General features: G+C 40.0%; 3 protein-coding genes across 3 annotated transcripts; all 3 read left to right on the top strand.

Moving 5' to 3' along the window:
• The first annotated feature begins 4679 nt into the window (after positions 1 to 4679).
• Positions 4680 to 8240, top strand: LOC140014856 (uncharacterized). Its single transcript, XM_072066482.1, has 5 exons — positions 4680 to 5769; positions 5830 to 6144; positions 6325 to 7002; positions 8001 to 8089; positions 8205 to 8240. The coding sequence occupies exons 1-5, from the start codon at positions 4680 to 4682 to the stop codon at positions 8238 to 8240; spliced, it is 2208 nt and encodes a 735-aa protein (XP_071922583.1).
• A 231-nt stretch (positions 8241 to 8471) lies between these two features.
• Positions 8472 to 10166, top strand: LOC113710135 (zinc finger BED domain-containing protein RICESLEEPER 2-like). Its single transcript, XM_027232971.1, has one exon. It carries the CDS (start codon positions 8472 to 8474, stop codon positions 10164 to 10166), a length of 1695 nt encoding a protein of 564 aa, XP_027088772.1.
• An 11161-nt stretch (positions 10167 to 21327) lies between these two features.
• LOC140014855 (uncharacterized) lies at positions 21328 to 22263 on the top strand. Its single transcript, XM_072066480.1, has one exon. It carries the CDS (start codon positions 21328 to 21330, stop codon positions 22261 to 22263), a length of 936 nt encoding a protein of 311 aa, XP_071922581.1.
• The last annotated feature ends 1276 nt before the right edge of the window (positions 22264 to 23539 follow it).

Below are 23539 nucleotides of genomic sequence, written 5' to 3'. Positions count from 1 at the left end.
CCACATGTTTTAATGATGTGAGAGATGGAAGTGACTTACCTATCTCAAGTGTTTCATAGATATTACCTTGAATATACTCCACTTGAGAACTCACCAAAGGAACGTTTGCATGATTTTGTTGAGGAATAATACCTTTAAAACCTATATTCTCAATACATTCCTCAAGAGAAGTGAAAATTGTGTTGTTAAGACTCACCTCTTGAGATTCAAGGTTAGTTCCAAAGGTACTATCATATGAAATGGATATTTTCTCATTGAAACACAATTTTAGATTCATCATTTTCATCAAAATGCAATCCACTTTCACTTGCAACATGCCCACCATTGAAGCTAGTGTCATCGTACATATCTTTAGAAGAAATAACTTCATACAATGCATGCAATTGGTCTTATATTCTACCAAAGTGAGAAGTTAATTCATCTAATCTTTCTTCAACCTTATCAAAACGGTCAGAAATCACATTAGCTAATTTTTCTATGGCTAAATCAAATTAATTAGAAGAATTTTCTATGGCTAGCTCCCAAGATGCATTAGAATCATTAGCTAATGGTTCACTTTCTAATTCTCAAGGTAAAGATGCATTAGCTAATCTTTCTATTGCTAATTTTTAAGATGGTTTAGATTCATATTGGACACATTCGAATTAGTAATCATATAAATAAGGAGAAGCACTATTAATATATTGATTATCCTAACCATAACCATAAGAATTGCCCCAATTAGGTCTATTTTGATCAAAATAAGGATTACAATACTCAAATTCATCAAAATAATCCACATTTTGTGCTTGCATATATGTATGAGTAGAATGATAATCTCCACGCAAATCACAAATCACATGATAAGAATTAAAAACATTAGCATTCCTCTTTTGTTCAAGCATATGTGTAATAGTGTCCAATAGAATTTTTAACGTTATAACATCAAGTTTAGCCTTTAAACTTTTTAAACCGTTTTCAAATGACATACCTTCGGACACATCTTGGTTACCTCTATTCAAGGAGCTTTGCACTTGGTAACCATTTGTTGCCGATCTTCCACTTCTCATGCATTGTCCTCCCATGTTTACTACTCTCATTGAGTCCCTAAACATGTTTTCGAAGTAACTCAAAAATAAGTTTAATCGAAGAGAATAGCTGACTCGACACATATAATGAGATACAAATAAAGACTCAACGAACATATAAACATAATCAACAAGACACTAGACATAATAAAAACAAGAAAAACAAGCAAAAATGTCTAAACTAATAAAGCTGTTCTTAGCACCAATATTGATAAATCTTTCCCAACAACGGCGCCAAAAACTTAATGAGCGCGAGGAAAACATATAACAATAAACTTATTCCGTAGTAAAGTTTTACATTTATAATTTCTAAATACCCCACACATGATTTTTAACAAGTATACGAGTCGTTTATTGAGTATAAGGGTATTAGGTGTCAATCCCACAAGGAAGATTGTAAATTACCGTTGATTTTCAAATTTCTTTATTATTTAGACTATCACAAGTACAAGAAATTAAGTCTACACCATAAAAGTAACAAAAATATAATAGAAAGCTCTTAAAAGTATGAAATTCCTTACTACTCTTACAATTGACATTACCGGTTAAATGAATGCTATTATCTTGGCTAATTATAGCGTAATTTTTTAATGCATGTAAAACCTATTCTTGTAGTGAATCAACTATACTTGTAGCTAAGTCATACCTACTCTCGTAGTTATGTATTTAATTACAAGTTCATTCCTTCTATGAAATTACATGAAACAAGTTACTAAAGCCACAAATGTGCACCTCTACTTTCGTGACTGTACTCCCTAAGTTTATCACTTCCTTGAACTAGTGTTGAATTTCAATATTCATTGCAAATTTAACACCTTAAGATTATCATAATTAATGGGCGGTTAATCATGATTAGAAAAGCAAAAGTGATAAATAACTTGTTCAAAATAATATCATCAAATAACCAAATAAACATCACTAACAAGATATAGAAAGTTCATCCATAACTCTAAATATAAACTTTAACTAAACACGAAAAACAAGATCCAAACTTGTATTATAGTTAAACATGAAATCAAATACAAAAGAGAAAGTGATAGGAGAGAAGTCACCCTTGTCACATGAGCTCTAACTCTCCATCTTTGCTCTTCAAATCTTCATCCAAATCTAACTACAAATACAAGAAGGATAAACTACTCTAACTATACTATACTACCCTAGCTAATGAACTAAGAAAACTCTAGTGAAAGCTACACTTTTGTGGAGTTTCTCTAACCTTCCAAAGTTGTGAAAATGTTCTCCAAGGCCTCTATTTATAGAGAATTCAAGCTCAACGTGAGTTCTTCCTTGGTTGACAAAGTTGGCTTTTGAACTCACCAAGAGTTGTTCTCCAAGTTTCCACACACTTCTTAGTCAGATACAGCTGAAATTCTGAGTTGTAGAAGATTGTGTGAATGCAAAACAAGTTGCAGAGCAAGTTGTGGCTGAAATGATGAATACGCAACCTCGAATACTTGACCTTAGGTCGCGTATTGTACCCCACATTTTCTCCTTTGCAGGTTTGCTCAATTCTGGACAGATTTCATTCTTGCTCTATTTTTTGTCCAACTTCAATTGATATTTTCTTGATGATGGAGGCTGAACTAGTTCTTGCGTAAAACATGAAAGTTGTAACCCTTTGAGTTAGATTTCCAATGCATTAAGAATCATCCAATTTCTGTGGACCAATAAATGACCAAAATACCCTCAACTAGTCAGAACTCTATTTTAACTTTCAACCATGAAACTGTACTTTTGTATTTCGACATTTTGAGAATGAAAATGACTAAACTGGATTTCGATTTTTCATATCAAATGTAGATCTATCTCTTAGTTTCAAAATGGTACAAAAATCACCTCAATCCGATACTTGTAACTCAAGATATAGCCGAAATACCACAAGGTGTCAAAACTGTCTAATTTGCATTTCATTCTTTGAGCATTTTACATTTCATGTCTTCTTTTTATCATTTCAAACCATCATCAATCATCTAATTATTTTCTCAAATTACTCCAATTGATGATTGAATTCTTAAAGCTACAAAAACATGAAATTTGCACCATTAAAATCCATAGAAATACAATTTTTTGGCACTTAAACCATAAAATACATATTTTCACTAGAATCCTAGTTAATTAGTTAAAAAACTAGTTAAAACACACCAAAACTAACTAATAAAACACACTAAAAACATGTAAAATATGCACTTTTCACTCCAATTGGTCATTGATTCAATAAATCCTATAAAAACATGAAATTTTATTCACTTAAATCCATTAAAATACAATGTTTCTCACTTTAACCACAAAATGCAAAAGTCATTAGAAACCTAGTTATCAAGTTATTAAAATAACTAAAACACACAAATAACTAAGATATAAAACATGCAAAATAATCACTTATCATTCTACACAGCATAACTAATTTGACATCAAAGTTTGCTTTCTTAGTCTGAGGAAGATGGATGTACCATCCCAAGTTTTCGTTGGCCAAAAGCAGTGAAATTGTTGGCCTAATCAGTTGTTGCGTGAACACCATTGCACTTGCCCCTATTAGGGTGTTTGAGGAGAGGCTTTGAAGAGAGAAAACAAGATGTTACTGACAAAGCACAAAAAATAAACGTAAGAAATAAACTGGGGAAGGAGTTCAGTTTAGGGTTTTTGGTGAGTTTCATGGATATCTGGATTATTCATTGTTGAAGTGCTAGATTTTTTTCTTACTTTTCACTGGCTGAACTTTCATATAATGTGAAGCTTTAACATGGTACCCAGTAGCCTTGATGTTGGTAGTGGGTATAGTCAATAACTCAGTCAGTCAGGCATGCATTTGGGAAGAGAGTGGCGCCATAAAGGGCACGGCGGGCTGAGATAAAGAAGGTAGGACACAGGCCGGAGATGGGCAAAGTTGTTCTCAAGTGAAAAAAGTTGGTCTGGAAGTTAATATTTGCTCTGACAAAATTATTGCCCTTTATGAAATTGTTTCAAGAATCTCATTTGCAATCTCAATTTTGTTTTTATGCAATCACATTGAGTTTGAGGGGAGGAGGTATTCTTAGGACTTATCCTCACTTGATTTTTTTCACCTGATAATAAATTCTTAATTTGGATAATCAGTTTTATAATATTCCTTCTCACTCAAGTATGTAGATTTTAGTTTTTTTAATAGAAACTATAATAGTTTTTGCACATCTTAATTAATTTCTATGATCACTTTCCACCATTAGCTTATTCCAAAATCTCAAACAAACAAGAATAATGCCATAGTAAATATAGAAGTTACCCGACTGGAGGATCTAGTGGTTTCTTGATTATGTGAATTCTTTTCATCCTTTTTCTCTTTTCAACCTATGATTGTTGGCAAAAAAATTTTGGGTTTAAATTCAGCCATGTTTCAAGAAGCATATGAGCCAAACTCATGCCTACCACATGTTTGAGTATATGTCCAAGTATTATCATTTCTATTTATCAAAAGTTTCGTGTCTTCTTTTCTCTCATCTTTGAAAGCCTTCAACCCCAAGTTACACTCGTACAACTTATATTGAAGTTGTTTTAAGTGGGATACCAGGACCTTCTAAGAACAAAAAACCAGTGATGGCTTCTTCAGTTTGTGACGGATTCTAGGGGCTTGTGGCCATGGCAGCCCTCCAACCTCCTGCTGGGGGGCCTTCCTCTTCATCGCCATCTTCTCCAACCTTTCTTAAAAAATCCTTTGCTGATTTGTTTTCCAACCAACCTTCCGTTCCTTCACTTTCTATCCAGGCAACGTCTTCTACTCACAGGGGAGAGCCCGCTATCATTTTCTCGCAAGAAGCTCTGGATAAACTCGCTGCACCTTATCGCCTGGCGCTAGTGGGTAAGTTCTTCAGAGGTTGCCCAAAGCTTGAGGACATGCGCAAATTCTTTCTTAAGCTCGACTTGCATGAGGTTGCTACGGTCGGACTCTTTGATGCCAGGCATGTTCTGCTGCACTTCCACAATGAAGCTGACTTCCACAGGGTCTGGGCCAGAAGCATCTGGTATGTCCTGGGATACCCTATGAGGGTATTTAAATGGTCGCCGGCATTCCATGTTGATAAAGAACCTTCGGTGGTGCCGGTGTGGTTCCAACTGCCCAAGCTCCCACTCCATTTGTTCCACAAAGAAGCTCTATTTCAAGTAGCGAAGGTGGTAGGCATGCCTTTGTTGGTGGATGCGGCGACGATGGCAGTGTCTAGGCCGAGTGTTGCGAGGGTATGTGTTGAGGTGGATCTGCTGAAGCCGAGACCCTCGAGAGTTTGGATAGGCAATGGCGGGCATGAAGGTTTTTGGCAAGAGATTGTGCCAGAGAACTTACCCGTTTACTGCTCTCATTGTTTTCGACAAGGTTACACGGAGGAGGGTTGTCACGTCTTGTACCCGGAGTTGAAAAAAGGGAAACAAGAGGGCGGCAAGGTGGAGGCTAGGCAACCTTCCAAGCAAGTGTTTAGGCCCAAAAAGGCCGAGTCCAAAGCACATATGACCACCGAGACGGCATTGGTAGCCGACCTGCAGCTGGTTCCTATCATGGAACCAAGGGACAAGCAGTTCTCCACGCCTTTGGTGGAGAAATTGGCTACTCCCCAGTCACAAGGTGCAACGGCACATACCCAAGAGGATGAGGCGGCAGCAGTGCGTGGGGGCATGCTGCCTCCCCAGCGCCAGCCCGCGGTTGACCAACAGCCTCATGTGGACGTGCAGGTTTCGGGTGGGTAAGAGGAATCCCAGGCGCATGATAGAGATGTGCTAGGTACGGCTGCATGTACAGATTTCTCGTCCGACTTACATGCTTCGCAAGGGGAGGAACGCTTGGTGATTGAGCTATCAACAATCCATGAGGGAGCAGCGGCACCGTGCGCAACAGGTGTTCCTTCGGAAGGTCCGAGCACAGAGGCAGTAGAAGGGGAGGATGAGTTACAAGAGGTGCAGGGAATGGTGGGCAATCTGTTGCCGAGGAGTGAATCTCAGAGGCTGCGGGTGGGGGAGAATAGTTCTCATTTGGCGGCTTTGAATTTGGAGCAGGGTCTGATGTCATCGATTCGCCAGGAGGAGCCCACGGCGGTAACCCAGGCGAACAAGAGAGGTACTAGGGTCCATGCCCGTCTGATCGAACACTACGGTCTCGGGTAACACCATCAACGAATGTTTTTTTCACTTTGTCTGATGATTAGATTTCTATTTTGGAACATTCAGGGTGTCTTACGGGCCCCTAATCTTAAAAGATTTCGTAAATTTGTTAAGTTACATTCTGTTTCACTGGTAGCGATTTGGGAGCCTAAGACAGCTCTTATTAACATGGATATGGTTAGGGTGAAAATCAGAATGGATTATGTTGTTGCAAACCAGTCGGGTAGTGTTTGGGTGCTTTATAAATCATCTTTTAACTGTCACCCACTAGGGGAGTCACACCAGCATATCACGTTAGGCATTGATTCCCACCTTTTGCCTGAGGAGATATATTTCTCGTTTGTTCATACGAAGTGCACTACCCAGGAACGAGGAGGTTTATGGGTAGATTTGCTACTCGAGAAATCGGAAGGCAAACTGTGGTTTCTAGTGGGAGATTTCAATGTTATCTTGAATGCAGAAGAAAAACGGGGCGGTTTACCTTTTAGGCACTCCAAAGGGGTTGAGTTGGCACAGTTTATGTCTCTGGCAGTTGTTGGAGATGCTGGCTTCTCGGGCTCCAAATTTACATGGTGTAATAATAGGCAAACTTTGGCTAGAGTATGGAAGCGCCTAGACCGTCTCTTGATCAATGCGGCTGCAATGTTAATGAAGAATAATATTATGGTACAACACTTGGGGAGAGATCCATCCGATCATGCCCCGCTCCTATTATCAGCGGCAACAAGGTTGGATGGCAAGCCTTTGCCTTTTCGGTTCTTGAATCTCTGGACAAAAAACCCGGGTTTCCTGGAAGTAGGGGTGAGCAATTACGGTAATTACCGATTTACCGATCGAAATCGATTTCAATTTGGTAATTCGAATTCGGTAATTCGGTCAGTAAATCGGGGATATCATATTAGTTGAAATCGAATTAGGGTCGAAAATGGTTTTATAGTTTTTCATTTCGGATTTACCGAATTCGAATTTATTTCGGTAAAACGGTAATAATTTACCGTTTTCAATTTTGAAATTCCCGAATTAAGTTACATAGGAAATAATACATTATGTCCAGATATTGGTCCAATTTCAGATTTTCAGACGCAGTGCCCTAAACTAGCTACTTTTCTCCAGTCCTCTTCGTCCCCTCTTCCTCTCGTTCCTCTGCATTGCCGCGGCGCCGTCCCCTCTTCCTCTTCCTCTCGTTTCTCCTCTCCTCATTCTCTTTAGTCCTCTCCTCAGTCAGTCCTCTCCTCTCCTCAACTACAGAAAGCTCAAACCTCACCCCTAGACTCTTTCTCCGTTTCCCGTTCTGACCGAGGCTTCACCATTACTGACCGAGCATCCACCATCACCAGGACCACGGTTCGCTAGTGCTGATTCCGGTGAAGGTAAGTTAAGTGCTTCACTTTGTAGATTAATAAGTTGCCCTAATTTTGAAATTTATTTGATTTGAAACATGTGTAATTTTGGGTTTGGTTGAAAAATGTTTGATTGGTGTGAAGCTGAGGCTTCTAAAATTAAATTTGCTACTTCTTATTCAACATGAAGTTGTCAAAGTGCTGTCTGAGGAGATTGAGTTACACTGTTATTCTTTCTACTACTAGTTAATAGCTGTTAGCTTGCTACTAGTGAAAGTAATGCCCGAGTAGTTGAACATGAGAGTTGATTACAACACCTCAGTGTTCCTCTTGATTGTTCCTGTGACGTGATGTGGTAAGAGAAGCTACTTTATCCTTCTTCTGCCATTATTTGGCTTTTGAGCTAGAAAATTTGGTTAATCATGGTCCTAAAGTATCACGAATGTACTTCACTCTGTTGTTTGATAATCAGCACTTCAGCTTAAAATTGTTTACAATCTTTCACCTGAAGAGTTGCTTAGTATGAAGAAATTTATTTGCTTGATCAGTGTTGTTGGTGAGGTAATTGTGCCTTCCAAGGGTAACTTCTTCTGAGTTCATTGTATTAGCTTTTGCATTTCTTAGACGTTTGCCAGTGTGAAACACTGTTTCACTGTATGCTGTTATGCTTCCTCAGTGTCATTATGTTCTTGGCTTCAATGAATTTGGTTAAAGATAAAAAAAAAAGAATGCAGATTTTGGTGCAAAGATGTCCTAAGACGTCAAAACAGGAAGAAACTTAGGATCACTTTTTATGTAAAAGTCCCTTTTCAGTTTTGAGAGGAAATGTTGTCCTGAGTTGGTTCTTCAATTTCATCTAGTCTTTTATTTCAATTTTATTGCTAACTGATTGTTGCACTAAATTGTATAATTTATTTGCTCAGATTTTCAAAAAACTTAAGGTATGTCTACTACTGATGATGGTGAGAGTAATCCAAGTCGCAATGAGCTGGAACACGAAGGATCATCTGGACCTCTTCTTCCTAGTCCTACAACACAAAGTTGTGAAGAATCTGATTTTGTCAAGAAAAGAGGAGAGTACAAGAAGAGGTCCAAAGCTTGGGATCATTTTCATGTAAAGCATGTGAATGGAGTTCGTCATGCAATTTGCAAATACTGTGAGAAGGACATAGCTGCGGATCCCAAAAGTCATGGTACGACTCCCCTTAATACTCATGTAGCTAAATGTCCTCTAAATCCTAAAAATAAGCACACTGGCCAGGCTACTTTGTGTTTGGGTGAAACTGAAACATTAGAGGGAGAGGTTAAAGGGGCACTCATAAGTTGGAAATTTGATGCGGAAACCATTAGAAAAAGCATAGCTTATATGGTAATTGTTGATGAGTTGCCATTTAAACATGTAGAGGGTAGAGGTTTTCAATACATGATGCGGACTGTTTGTCCATCATTTAGAATTCCATCGAGGTGGACTATTTCTAGAGATTGCTATCAGCTGTATTTAGATGAAAAAATTAAGTTGAAACATCTCTTGAAGAATAATAGTGGCAGAATTTGTCTAACCACAGATTCTTGGACATCCATTCAAAGGATAAACTATATGTGCCTCACTGCCCATTTCATAGATAATGATTGGAAACTGAACAAAAAGATCCTAAATTTCTGTCCTATTGCTAGTCACAAGGGAACTGAAGTTGGTAAGGCCATAGAAAAGTGTCTACTAGAATGGGGAGTTGATGATATCCTAACTTTTACAGTTGACAATGCAAGTTCCAATGATGTAGCTATCAGCTATTTACAAGGAAAACTTCAAAATTGGGAGAAAGCTGTGTTAGGGGGGAAATGGACTCATGTGAGATGTGTAACTCACATAGTGAATCTAATTGTTAATGATGGCATCAAAAAACTTGGGGATTCAGTTGATTGTATCAGGGCAGCAGTTAGATATGTTAGACAGTCACCTTCTAGATTGAAAAAATTCAAGGAGTGTGTTGAAATTGAAAAAATTGAAAGCAAAAGATTGCTCTGTTTAGATGTCTCTACTAGGTGGAATTCTACATATCTAATGCTAGACACAGCTCAAAGGTTTGAGCGGGCTTTTGAGAGGTTCGAGGAGCAGGATCCTTACATGCTTCAAGAGTTAGAAAATCTGCCAACAAAATCTGATTGGACAAAAGCTAGATTCTTGGTAATTTTTTTGGAAAACTTTTATCAGCTAACTGTGACGGTTTCTAGTTCCAAATATGTGACTTCAAATAATTTTTTCACTGATATTAGTCACATTAATGGCATTTTAATTGAAATGACAGCAAGTGATAATGAAGAATTGAGTTCAATGGCAAGATCAATGAAGGAGAAATATGATAAGTATTGGGGAAAGATTGAAAAGATGAATATGTTGATTTTTATTTCCTCCATGCTTGATCCTCGAACTAAAGTTGAATACCTTGAATTTGTGGTTTGCCAAATGTATGGTGAGTCCGATGGTACAACAATAGCTGGCCTTGCAAAAGATGCAATGTTTGAGCTGTTTAATGAATACAAGATGCTTAACCCACCTGCCTCAAATTCTGTGTCTCATGCTTCTTCACTTTCAAGTGAATCTCAAAGGAGTAAAACTACATTTTATGGACATGGGTGATAGGGTGTTAATTGTTAGTAATTTTATTGTTAATTTCCCCCTTTGTCCTTGCCAAATATTGTTTTAATTGTTGATATATACTCATTTTTGGTATTTGGACCTATCTACAGGAAGTAGAACTGAAAAATGCTAAAAAGGGAATTTTATTGAGGAAAATCCTCCACACCTTAGAGCCTCCAGCAGATATACAAGTCGGGCCCATATGGTGCTACCAAAAACTCCATTTTCGGTTGCTGATGGAGAGCTCTCATTATCGGTAGTTGGCTTGTACGTGTAGGAGTCCTCCTACCAAAAGGAAACAAGAAGAGTGGAATTGGCAGGAGCTTTCCTCTTGTACTTGGACTTCCAATTTATTCGGCGGGGACCACAGGAAAAAGAAAGGCATTAGTCATTGGACTTTGGAAGGAAAGAAACGTAGGAAGCTTTGAGAGTTGTTTTTGTTCCTTATTTGTGGGGACCACGGAGAGAAGTGAAGCAATTTGTTTTAGATTAGGAGACAATTCTTTTCCTTTGGCCGCGGCTTTATCTTTGGGGAATTGAGAGTTTTTTTTAGGATAGTTTTAGTTTTGTTTCTTTCTTGGCTCTTTTGATGGCCTGGACCTCATTGGAATTACTTGAAGATTTTCTCATGAGACGTGGCTAAGTTTGTCTAATCAAGAACAACGGAGGACTTGGTTCTACTAAATTTGTGAGATCGAATTAGTTTTTATTTATTTCCATTATTCACTGGTATTTGTCTATCTTCTGCTTTATGTTCATATGGTTGTTTTATTATTCGATTATCCAGGGCCCGGATTCTAGATTAATTCAATAACCTGAAGCCAATTAGGATAGTTAAATCCGTAATTGTTTAATTATTCTAAACTGGTGGCAACTGGCATGATTGGGTTTGTGTCAGGGAGATAGACAGGCTAACTTAAAGAGACCCTCGTAGCGTGTTGATTGGTTAGAATTAGGCTCTTCTAATTATTCATGCAATTAGGGAATTGAACTTCTATGGTCGTACCTAGGGTTATTTCCTGATTAGAGAAATAGTCAACGGTCGTACCTTGGCTATCGACAAATTGAGGAAGAGTTGGTTGTTTATCGCGTGTATGACAACTATAACTAATTTATCAGATAGTAACTGGAATAATCCTTGCATCTGTGATCGAATTAAGTGAACCATCTCCGAAGTTGTCTCTTGGCTAGAGTTCATCCATTTTTATTGTTATTGTGATAATTAGTTATTTGAGTTGTAGTTACTTTATTTTATTTTAATTTATTCCAAGTAATTTAGTTACTCTCATTTTCAAAAACCCCCCATATCTGGAACTTGAGAAGAAATTAAATTATCCCCAATCCCTGTGGATTCGACCCTGCTTACCGCTATATACAGAATTTGTATTTTATTTGAGCAGGTATTTATTATTGCACAGGTTCGGCCCCTGTCAATTTTTGGCGCCGTTGCCGGGGACTGGTGCCAGATTAATTTGTTTCTTTTTGAGTTCATCTTGTTTTTATTTTTATATATTTATTTTTCTCTTATCATTTTTTTATTATATAGTTTATGGCTTCTAACACTCCGTATTTTGGTGATATACTGGATTTTGTTTTCGGGGAAGGCAATGAAATTGATTGTTTTTCTAAGTTTGCATACTTAGAGGCAATAAACTCTATTAAAAAAAGAATGGCTGCTGCAACCTGTAAAATTTGTTATGCCAGGGATCATTCAACCGGTATGTGCCCCGAATATCAAGATAATCTGGATGTCCCAATCAATAATTATGGAGATTTTTCACCCTGGTCTCAAATGTGGTATAACCCTAATCCATACGGGTATGATCAAGGAGGGTGGGATAACTCCAATTATAATTATCCAACGGGGCCAATGAATTTTCAGCAGTATGAGTCTCAAGAATCATCATCTATGTCAGGTATGTCTCTTGAAGAGATAGTTGAATTAACATATCAAATTCAACAGGAGACACAAGTGAGTAGGCGTAACCTAGCAGATCAAATGGAACAATTGACATCCAAGATAGAGCGATTAGCTTCTCACCTTGAAGAATTGCCCTCACAAACCAACATTAGCCTTGAGGAAGATGAGAGTGCAATTATCCGGTCAAATGATATGGAACTGCAAGAGCTTCAAAGAGACGAATCTAAAGATGCAGTTGAAAAGGAAGTTAATGTGCAGAAAATGAGCCCCCAATATCAACCAGTCCAAGTGAATGAATCCAGTGAACGATCTCCAAATGCGGTGACATCTTCTCCACTCCTTAATCAATACTTTCCTGACTCCTATTCTTTAACTCCTGTTACTGAAATTGATTTTATTATACCAGACGATTTTGAATTTCATGCCAGGAATAAGTTAAGAGTCATGATGGCAAAATATTTCGAACCAATAAGTGCTCGGGATGGAGGAGTGGGTGAAGATTTAAGATCATCACTTGTTTGTTTGGCGCCATCTACTAATCCATGGAAGACCGTAGCTCGGGTGGTCAAGAATTACTCCATTTACGAGGGCTATCAGGATTACATAGAAGATGAATCACTGAAACGAGCTACACGATTTTATCCTCCGTGAACAAGCATAGCAATGTCTAGCCAAAGACATTAAAGAAAGGCGCTGCTTGGGAGGCAACCCAAGGCTCTTTGTTTTAGTTTTCTTATGTTTTTGGAGTTTTTGTTAAGTGTTAGTTGCATTTAGTGATTTGTTGTTTGGTGGCAGGGAATTAGCGGTTAGGCGTACCCACGCCAAGTGGTCACGCCTGAGAAAAAGGAATTTTCGCTCAGGTTCTGCGAACTCCATAGTAGTTAGACGTGCCCACGCCAGATGGTCACGCTTGAGGGAAAGGAAATTTTCGTTCAGGATCTGCGGACTCTATAGCAGTTAGACGTGCCCACGCCTAGGCCAGAGGTTCCTTATTAAAAAAAAAAAAAAAAAAAGAGATAAAATTTTTACAAAAGCAATTTCAATTTTTGGAGAATTTCGGTAAGACTAGTTAAAAAAAAAAAAAAAACCATTTTATTTTCTTTTTCTTCTTCTCTTCTTTCTTTCTTTCTTCTTTTTCTTTCTTCCTTTCTTTTCTTTCTTTCTTTTCCTTTTCTTCTTCTTCTTCCCCGCTGCCTGGCTTTTTCTTTTTCCTTCTTTTCTTTTTCGGCTGACGCTCCTCCATCGCGCGTCGCCGCCTCCCTCGCTCACCTCCAACTCGCCGCGCCTCTCTCTTCCCACCAAGCAGCCGCGCGCCTCCCTCGCTCATCGTCGCGAGCTCTCGCCCAGGAGCCGCCGCGACCGCCGCCGCTCCCCTGCTGATGGCCATCCACGCGCAGCAGCGCTCGTCCAGCCCGCGCCGCGCCATCGCTTCTCCTCGCTATCTCCCTCACTCTCCCTCACGATCCACCACCAAGGAGCTCCACCTCGCGCGCGCGACCCCAGCCCGCGCCGCCTGTCCACGCCTCTCCACCAGCTCCCCACGGCGCTGCTACCCCTGGGCTTACGCCACCACCAGCTCACCCAAGGCGCTCCGCCCTTCTTTTCTCCCGCCGTGGACTCAGCCTCCGCCGCGCCCCCCGCTCCAGCTCAGCCTCACCTCGCGGCCAGGAGCCCCCCTCGCGCACCACCAGGCGAGACAACCCCACCCGCGAGCTTTTCTGTCGTGCGGCTGTCACCACCTGTCCTATTTAGACAGGTGGAGGTATTGTGAATTCTGCCCCAATTAGTTTCACTCTCTGAAATTTGTGGTTGGATTTCTTGATTGATAAAAGAAGGTGATAATTTGGGCATTTTCTAGGGTCAATTTTGGACAAAATTGGGTTTAATTGCTATCTGTGGGGGTGTCTTCTGCTATTTATTGAATTGTTGGCCTTTTGATTACTTATTCCCTGCGACTCACCAGTGGTACTGGTTGAGATCTTTTGCCTATCGTTGTGGCTTATATTTGAAGATATTTGCTTATTTTGCAGTTTCAGTTCTTATGGTTGAGTTGCTGCCGTTGAATTTAATTCTTTCCTGTCTGTGCACCAGTGGTACTGGTTGCGGTGTTGCTTACAATTCTTAAATTTTCTCGAATTCTAATCGGTAGTTGCTGGAATTGCTTGTTTGTTGGGATTCTTAAAATTCTTAAGGCTTGGTATCTTGAAGTGGCTACTTGAATGTCCACTTGGTGACATTTGTTGAGTTTCACTTGCTCCAATTGGTTGAATTCATTGCTCTGTTGGGGTCCCTACTGGTATCACTTGACTTCTGCTTTGTTAGTTTCTGTATCGTGCCCCTTGATCTTATTTTGACTGAATTGGAGACCCAGTGCATATTCATTCAATTTGCTATGTTGTTAGGGTACTTTTCTAGCCTTTGGGGTGCCTCAGTCGTGTATTGTATTAATTGGGTTGGCCATGTGGTTCCCTCCTTTCCTGTGTATACACCAGTGGTACTGGTTATGCTAATTTGTTTACAATTTCTTATTTCGATATGATTGAGCATCTGTGACTGAGTATCCTTCGATCTTGCTGCTTTGTTGGGATCGTTTTTAGTGTCAATTGAGTATCATTTGGTACTTTTTGCCTGGAGTCTATTGAGCTGCCTTTGGTTGGGGTTTATTGCATTTAATTGGTGCATTGGATGGCTCCTGTGCCATTTCCGTTGCTTATTGAAGTAGGTTGCCTCTATTCGCCTTATGTGGGAGTATTTTGTCCTTTTCATTTCAATTGCTAAATTCATTGGAGCACTTGTTGCGATTTTGGGATGCATTGTTATTGCATTTGGCTAGGCAGGGGACCACTCAGGGGTTAACGACTGGGTCCAACTCCGAATGCAAGTTGAGCGACTAGAGACTCGAATGACCCACAGTGACGTCGACTTGCATAACATGGTGCAGAATTCGGCAGCACTCCGCCCGACCCACCCTTGTTCTGACAACTTCAGGGAAGTACCGTTGCCCTTCTCCTTCCTTTTGCTATTAGTTTATCACATTGAGGGCAATGTGTGAATTAGGTGTGGGGGGGGATCAGTTTGGGTGCTAGTATTTCCAGTTTTCGATTTTTAGGTGTTTTTCCTTTGTTTTTAGTTTGATATTGATCTCCTTTTCATTTATTTCTTTTATTAGTGGTCAGTTCTTAAATGAATACCAAGTTTTGATGCTGGAGTGTTGTCTCTAATTATGCTATTGCCAAGTTTTAGTAATAAAAATGTATCAAGTTGATGTGGTTGAGTTCAGGAACATCTCTTTGGTGAATATCAATAATTGCTTAACTTTTTTTTTAAATTTTTGGTTAACTTTTCTAGGCATAGGGAATGATTGTTGGCAGTTTTCATGTGAATTGGTCCAGTTATTAATTTTAGTTCTCCATGTCTGGAAATTTGAGGCTGGCTGCTGTTATTATTGTGTTGCTTTTAGACATCGTGCTATATGGTTGTAAATAAGAGTTGACTGTACTCCGCTAGTGGTTACTACTGAGTAACCGGGGATCTTCACCTAAAGTGTCGATTCTCGCGTCAAAAAGTAGTAATTGCTATGAGTACGTGGTCACGTGGCGATAGAAGCTTAGTAACCGGGCTCCTTCATCTGGCCAATGTTGGAGTTCGCGTCAAAAGGCTCAAATGGCTAGCGACTAAGTCTTTTGTTACTATTGAAGAAAAAAACAATCAAAAAAAAAAAAGAGAGAGAAAAGTAGAAAAAAAAAGTGAAAAAAAAGTGAAGGTTGTGTTAGTGTGTAATAAAAGTCAGCTTGCCGAATTATGGGTTTAATGTTGAGATTTTGGTTAATAGCTGGACCATTTACTGATAAATGTGAGCAACCATTCCTTTTTCTTAGATTAGTTTGCTTTAAATTGGAGAAGTTGGTGGTTGGAAAGCTAACCGGAGTGGTCTTTCTTGGATCTTAACTGTGATGCTTGATATATGTTTTACTGGGTACCTTGGCAATACGGTAGTTGGAGCAATAACCATTATTAAATTTCGGTGTCTGTATACTTTTCCCATGCTTGAGGGCAAGCATGATTCAGGTGTGGGGGGAATTGATAGGGTGTTAATTGTTAGTAATTTTATTGTTAATTTCCCCCTTTGTCCTTGCCAAATATTGTTTTAATTGTTGATATATACTCATTTTTGGTATTTGGACCTATCTACAGGAAGTAGAACTGAAAAATGCTAAAAAGGGAATTTTATTGAGGAAAATCCTCCACACCTTAGAGCCTCCAGCAGATATACAAGTCGGGCCCATATGGTGCTACCAAAAACTCCATTTTCGGTTGCTGATGGAGAGCTCTCATTATCGGTAGTTGGCTTGTACGTGTAGGAGTCCTCCTACCAAAAGGAAACAAGAAGAGTGGAATTGGCAGGAGCTTTCCTCTTGTACTTGGACTTCCAATTTATTCGGCGGGGACCACAGGAAAAAGAAAGGCATTAGTCATTGGACTTTGGAAGGAAAGAAACGTAGGAAGCTTTGAGAGTTGTTTTTGTTCCTTATTTGTGGGGACCACGGAGAGAAGTGAAGCAATTTGTTTTAGATTAGGAGACAATTCTTTTCCTTTGGCCGCGGCTTTATCTTTGGGGAATTGAGAGTTTTTTTTAGGATAGTTTTAGTTTTGTTTCTTTCTTGGCTCTTTTGATGGCCTGGACCTCATTGGAATTACTTGAAGATTTTCTCATGAGACGTGGCTAAGTTTGTCTAATCAAGAACAACGGAGGACTTGGTTCTACTAAATTTGTGAGATCGAATTAGTTTTTATTTATTTCCATTATTCACTGGTATTTGTCTATCTTCTGCTTTATGTTCATATGGTTGTTTTATTATTCGATTATCCAGGGCCCGGATTCTAGATTAATTCAATAACCTGAAGCCAATTAGGATAGTTAAATCCGTAATTGTTTAATTATTCTAAACTGGTGGCAACTGGCATGATTGGGTTTGTGTCAGGGAGATAGACAGGCTAACTTAAAGAGACCCTCGTAGCGTGTTGATTGGTTAGAATTAGGCTCTTCTAATTATTCATGCAATTAGGGAATTGAACTTCTATGGTCGTACCTAGGGTTATTTCCTGATTAGAGAAATAGTCAACGGTCGTACCTTGGCTATCGACAAATTGAGGAAGAGTTGGTTGTTTATCGCGTGTATGACAACTATAACTAATTTATCAGATAGTAACTGGAATAATCCTTGCATCTGTGATCGAATTAAGTGAACCATCTCCGAAGTTGTCTCTTGGCTAGAGTTCATCCATTTTTATTGTTATTGTGATAATTAGTTATTTGAGTTGTAGTTACTTTATTTTATTTTAATTTATTCCAAGTAATTTAGTTACTCTCATTTTCAAAAACCCCCCATATCTGGAACTTGAGAAGAAATTAAATTATCCCCAGTCCCTGTGGATTCGACCCTGCTTACCGCTATATACAGAATTTGTATTTTATTTGAGCAGGTATTTATTATTGCACAGGTTCGGCCCCTGTCAATGGGGATGCCTCTAAAACAATCACTGACCGGTACAAGTTGGAGTTTAAGAAGAGAAAAATGGAACTTGGGGGTAGGGATGCAAAATCTGAATTAGAGAAATATTTGAATGAGGATTGTGAGGAAGATGATGAGAGATTTGATATCTTGTTATGGTGGAAGGCCAATAGCCTTAGATTCCCAATCCTTTCGAAAGTTGCTCGTGATGTGTTAGCAGTCCCAATTTCTACCGTGGCCTCCGAATCTGCTTTGAGTACCGGAGGTCGTGTTCTTGATACATTTAGGAGTTCTTTGACTCCTAGAATTGTGCAAAGTTTAATATGTGCTCAAGATTGGTTTCGATCCTCCAAGACAGAATTAAATGTAGAAGAAAATCTGAAAGAACTTGAAGCCTTCGAATCTGGTAAGCTATCAAAATTTTTATTACAGAATTTGAAGTATTTCTTTATTTCTAATAATTGCCTTTATGATACTTCATGAATTTTGTTTGTTCTTGCAGAGTTGCTGAAGACCGGAACTGAATCAACTATAATTGACCTTTGAGAGGTCACAAATGCTGAAGTTTGCATTTTTGAGAGTTGAACCACCTATAATTGTTTGTTCTTGTGGATTGTGGATTGTTTCTAGATAATTGACCTTTATGATTTCTGGATTGATTTCTGTAATTTCTGATTGTGGATTTGTGATTTGTGATTTCTGGATTTGTGGATTTATCATTTCTGGATATGTATGAAGTTTGGGATGGTTAGTAATTCTGAAGTTTGGGATGGCCTCTCTTGTCACTTAGCAAATTCTACATCTGTTTTGAACTGGTAGCTACTGGGGAAAGTTTTATATGTTGTGATTTGGTAGTGCAATCATCTGGCTGTTGTGCTTATGGACGTGATTACTACTTACTTCTATTTTTTTCCATTATTTTGGTGCAGCTTTATGAATGATAATTGTAAACAGCACTTATTTTATTGCTAGAAATGATATGGCTCGATATCCATTTTTCAAAAAATGAACCTCTGTGCATTGTTATGGTTTGCTTTCCAGGCTGCACTTTGCCTGGCTCCTATACTTCAAAAATTGTTAATTTGTTTTTAGGCCCCTAAGTGAATGTATAGTTATTATACAAAGCAAAACAAAAGGAAAACAGGCTGCTTCAGCTTCAGGAATTCGGACAAATTCGATCAATTTGTGTTTACCGAATTGAATTTGAATTCGATATTTGGTAATTCGAATACGAATTAGGTCAAAATATCCCAGCACCATTTACCAAAAATTACCGATTTCAATCTACCGAATTACCTATTTCGAATTCGATGCTCACCCCTACCTGAAAGTGGTCAAGGGGAGTTGGGATGCTACCTCCGTTGGGTCACCTCTCAGAGTTCTGTCAGATAAGATGCGAAAGGTGAAACATGCACTCCGGCAGTAGTCTAGGAGTGAGTTTGGGGACATTTTCTTGGCAAGCCGTATGGCAGAGCAAAGGGTATTGGAAGCTGAGATAGCTTATGATAACCAACCATCGGACGAGTTGCTTTTGAATTTACAAGAGGACCGTGCGAAATTGAGATGGGTCGTGGTGGTTGAAGAAGATTTCTGGAGGCAGAAAGCTCGAGGTAAATGGCTCTCAGACGGTGACAAGAATACGACATTTTTTCACGCTGCCGTGACGGAGAGGAGGATGAAATCGGTTATACATAGGATTCGGAAGACCAATGGGGAGTGGGTGGACAACGAAACAAGCATTTGTGCTGAAGCCGTTTCTTTCTTTGAGAATTTGTTCACAGAGGAGGGAAGCAGGCCGTCCAGCGAGATATTAGAGATTATCCCAATGATACTCACTGAGCAGGATAACATGGAGCTGACAGAGGTCCCGTCACTAAACGAAGTCAAGAAAGTCATTTTTTCGATGGATGGGGATAGTGCGGCGGGCCCGGATGGCTTCACAGGGAAGTTTTTTACTGAGGCATGGGAGGTGGTGGTTGAGGATGTTCACAGGGCGATCATGAGCTTCTTTTGTAGAGCGATGCTACCACGAAGTGTCACTGCTACTGCTATCGTGTTACTTCCCAAGGCACAGTGTCCACAAGATTTTACTCAATACCGATCGATAAATTTGTGCAACTTTGTCAACAAGGTAATTTCCAAAATTTTATCCTCCCGTTTGGCTAGAGTTTTGCCTCGTATTGTCTCTCCACAGCAGAGTGGCTTTGTGCCTGGACGGCAGATGGCAGATAACTTTCTTCTTGCTCAAGAGTTGTTGAGTGACACAAAGAAACCCAATCGGGGCGGGAACGTGATGCTCAAATTGGGCATGATGAAAGCTTATGACAGGATTTTCTGGGTTTTCTTGATACAAGTACTGCAGCGTTTTGGGTCTAGCGAGATATGGATTGACATGGTTTGGCGGTTGATCTCTAATATCTGGTTTTCTGTTATCGTGAATGGATTACCGCATGGGTTCTTTAAGTCCACGCGAGGGTTGCGGCAAGGAGATCCAATTTCACCGGCCTTGTTTGTGATTGGAGCAGAGGTTCTCTCTCGGGTTTTAAATGCGTTAGCGGGGCATCGTAGCTTCCGACCGTTCAAAATCCCGAGTGGCTACCCTCTAGTGACTCATTTGGCATATGCTAATGACGTTGTGATCTTCACGAGCGGCCTCAAGGCCTCGATCAAGTTGGTCAAAGGGGTTGTCGATGGATATTGTGGGGTGTCGGGGCAGAAAGTTAATTGTCAGAAGAGTTGTTTCTCGGTGCACCCAGCTTTTCCCCCGCAAAGGCGCGCAATGATTGGAGTGGTGACAGGTTTCTCGTACAAATCATTCCCAAGCAAATACCTTGGCTGCCCGCTATTTATTGGACGGCGTAGAACGAGTTACTTTGGAGAGATTTGCAATATCATAATCACTAGAATCTTATCATGGAAGCATCGAGTTCTTTCGACTGGGGGTAAGATAGTACTGCTACGGAGTGTGTTGTCTTCGATGTCGATTCATTTGTTGGCAGTGGCTACGCCGCCGAGGAGGGTTTTTGCCTTGCTGAAAAAGGTGATGGCGAATTTCTTGTGGGGCTCGACAAATTTTGGACCTAAGTTCCATTGGATTAGTTGGGGTGATTTGTGCCACCCACACGAGGAAGGTGGGATCGGCGTTCGGAGTATTGTGAAGGTGTATGATGCTTTTTCCATTAAGCTCTGGTGGACCTTTAGGCAACAACAATCTCTGTGGGCAAAGTTTCTCTCAGCAAAGTACTGTAAAGGGGTCCATCCATGCCTGGCAGAGGGTGCCAACTCACACTCTTCAATGTGGCAGAAACTATGTTCGGTCTAGCATTTGGCAGAGGAGCACGTCAGTTGGATTCTGAATAAGGGATTGATGGATTTCTGGCATGATAATTGGTTGGGGACAGGAGCCATATGCCATCGGGTAGAGATTTTTCATGAACATAGAGTTTCAGATTTTGTCACACAGGCAAGGTGGAATTTGGGGCTACTCAACCAAGTTTTAGAGCCTGGGGTGGTGAGGCAGGTCATAGATGTTCCCCCTCCTTCCTCTCAAGGGTATGACAGGATGGTTTGGGCTTTAACGCAGGATGGAGTGTTTTTTATTGCCTCGGCGTACTCTCTGGTTGTGCAGGCGTCTAATGGGTCCTGGGTGGCCTCCTAATTTTGGCTTAAGGGATGCCCAATCAAGATCTCTTTCTTCATGTTACGGCTCCTACGGCCAAGGCTTCCCATGTCGGATGTTCTACGTAAATTTGGGATTCACGGCCCATCTAGGTGTCACTGTTGCGCGGTTCCATACGAGGAGGGGCTTGACCATATTTTTTGCACAGGGGATGTAGCAACGGAGGTTTGGAGTAGTTTCGAGGACCCAGGAGAGATGGGCAGGGTGTCCAATTTGCGGCACAGGGTGCTACAGTGGTGGTTGCGCTGCGGGCAAAATGTGTACCTCAAATTCGTCTATCGGCTGCTCCCTATGCTCACCTGCTGGGAACTGTGGAAAGCACGAAACAAGGGGGTCTTTGAAGGGAGGAGGATGGTGGGTATTGAGGTGGTGCGGCAGGTTTTTCACCAATTAAGGGACTTATTTCATGGCCAATTTCCGGAGATAACATTTTCGTCGGGCTCTTGGGAAGGGTTCTACTCTTCTTTGTTGGCTTTGAGAAGGAGGATGTCAATACTCCTAGTGCGTTGGATGGCTCCCACAGTAGGGTGTAAGTTGAATTCAGATGGTTGTACTAGGGGGAACCCGGGAGTTAATGGGGGTGGAGGCGTGGTGAGGGACTCGGAAGGGCAGGTCATTGTCGGATATTCCTGTTTCTTTGGCTCCTTGACGAGTTTACACGCGGAGCTCAAGGCTATGGCATTTGGGGTCCAATTATGTGTAACCCATGGCTTGCATGACCTCCACATCGAGGCTGATTCGCTAGTTTTGGTGGAGATTCTACAAGGGAAACTGGGATGCCCGTGGAGACTACAATGGGAGTTGGAGGGCTTGCTTAGATATAAGCGTCATTTCCGGGAAATCACGCATTGCTATAGAGAGGCGAACAAGCCGGCTAATTTTTTGGCAAACCTAGGAGCTGACACGGAGCTGGAGACGATTTATGGGAGTCATAGCGAATTGCCTGTGCGGGTCCGGGGTGAGATCCAGATGGAGCAGTTATGATGAGAACATGAAGATTTAGATTCCCTTCAAATTCAAGAAAATTCAAATTGATGGTTGATGGTGCAATCGGGTTCAAGAATCATTGAAGATTTGCCATGCTTATTTCTTGTTATTTATTTAAGTAAGTTTCCAGCAATACTTGTTAGTTAGTCTTGAGTTATTAAGGGAAATAAAGGCTAAGGTCATGTTGACTGTAGTTAAACCAATTGAGTCAGTTAGTTTCCTATTCCAATTGAATTAGAGTTTTAGGAAAGTAGTTAATTGATTCCAAATTTATTTAGGAAGTTGTGTCAAGTCAAATAAGGAAGCTTGTATTGTTTCCAAGTTTAGATTAGGGTTTTGAGTCTTGTAAGGCTATAAATAGCCAACTTTATTTAACAATTCAGATACATGAGATTGAAGATGAATTAATAAAAAGAGAGTTGTTTCCTTTTATGGAGTTCCTTGATGGAACTTGCGTTTCTCCTTGAACAGTATCAAATATTTAGCTTGGATACTTGTGGTGTTCAAGGCAAGATGATCATATCATCTTGTTCTTTCAAGCTAATAACCAATCCACTAGGTTTTTAGAGAAGGGTTCTCTTTAGGTCTAGCAAGGTAGTTATTGTTCCATAACCAATAACCAATCCACTAGGTTTTGAGAGACGGGTTCTCTTTAGGTCTAGCAAGGTAGTTATTGTTCCATAGCCTGATCAAGATAGATCCTTCCGCTGCCTGATCGACTTGGTTCTTCAAGACAGGTTCTTGTTGGGTCGAGTTTGTATCAAATTAGGTTTCCCAAATTTTCGTAGGAGACTCTTGAGTTGAGGGTTGTGCCTTCCCTCAGGCGGAGGAAAGTAGGCTAACCTGGGAGCTTGGCTAATTCGGGATTCTTTAGAAATAAGTAACATATACATTTACTGCCATGTGATATTTTTCTCCAATTTGGGTTTGTTGGCAGGGAGTTTCATCCATTTATAAGGGGAAACTCTGTCAAATTTTTTTTAAAATAAATAAAATATTTGTTTAAAAAAAAAAAGATGTTTGATTAGAATTAAAACCCCTTAATGGTTTAATGCATATATTATTTTCAAAACAAATGATTCTTTTTTTTTTTTGTACGTATGCTGGACTTCTTACCTTTAATTTCTCTGTCTTTTCCACCCTACCCAATCCTCCCCAAATGATTCTATATAATATGCTTTTAGTGTGCAATTCCTCATATTCCTCGGTATATGTGCTTTTATATACTACTTGTATAGTTGGATTGCATCATCTTTTACACTAGATTACTTTT

This window comes from Coffea arabica, chromosome 9e, assembly GCF_036785885.1.
Source record: "Coffea arabica cultivar ET-39 chromosome 9e, Coffea Arabica ET-39 HiFi, whole genome shotgun sequence".
NCBI lineage: Eukaryota > Viridiplantae > Streptophyta > Magnoliopsida > Gentianales > Rubiaceae > Coffea > Coffea arabica.
This window is presented reverse-complemented; position numbering and strand designations above follow the sequence as displayed.

Excerpts from the sequence above, each read along its gene's own strand:
- LOC140014856 (XM_072066482.1), top strand. The coding sequence starts at position 4,680 with ATGGCAGCCCTCCAACCTCCTGCTGGGGGGCCTTCCTCTTCATCGCCA. Across the intron at positions 7,003-8,000 it reads AGTAGGGGTGAGCAATTACG|CACTTCAGCTTAAAATTGTT; the intron begins GTAATTACCGAT and ends TTTGATAATCAG. Across the intron at positions 8,090-8,204 it reads TGATCAGTGTTGTTGGTGAG|TGTCATTATGTTCTTGGCTT; the intron begins GTAATTGTGCCT and ends ATGCTTCCTCAG.
- LOC113710135 (XM_027232971.1), top strand. The coding sequence starts at position 8,472 with ATGTCTACTACTGATGATGGTGAGAGTAATCCAAGTCGCAATGAGCTG.
- LOC140014855 (XM_072066480.1), top strand. The coding sequence starts at position 21,328 with ATGTCGGATGTTCTACGTAAATTTGGGATTCACGGCCCATCTAGGTGT.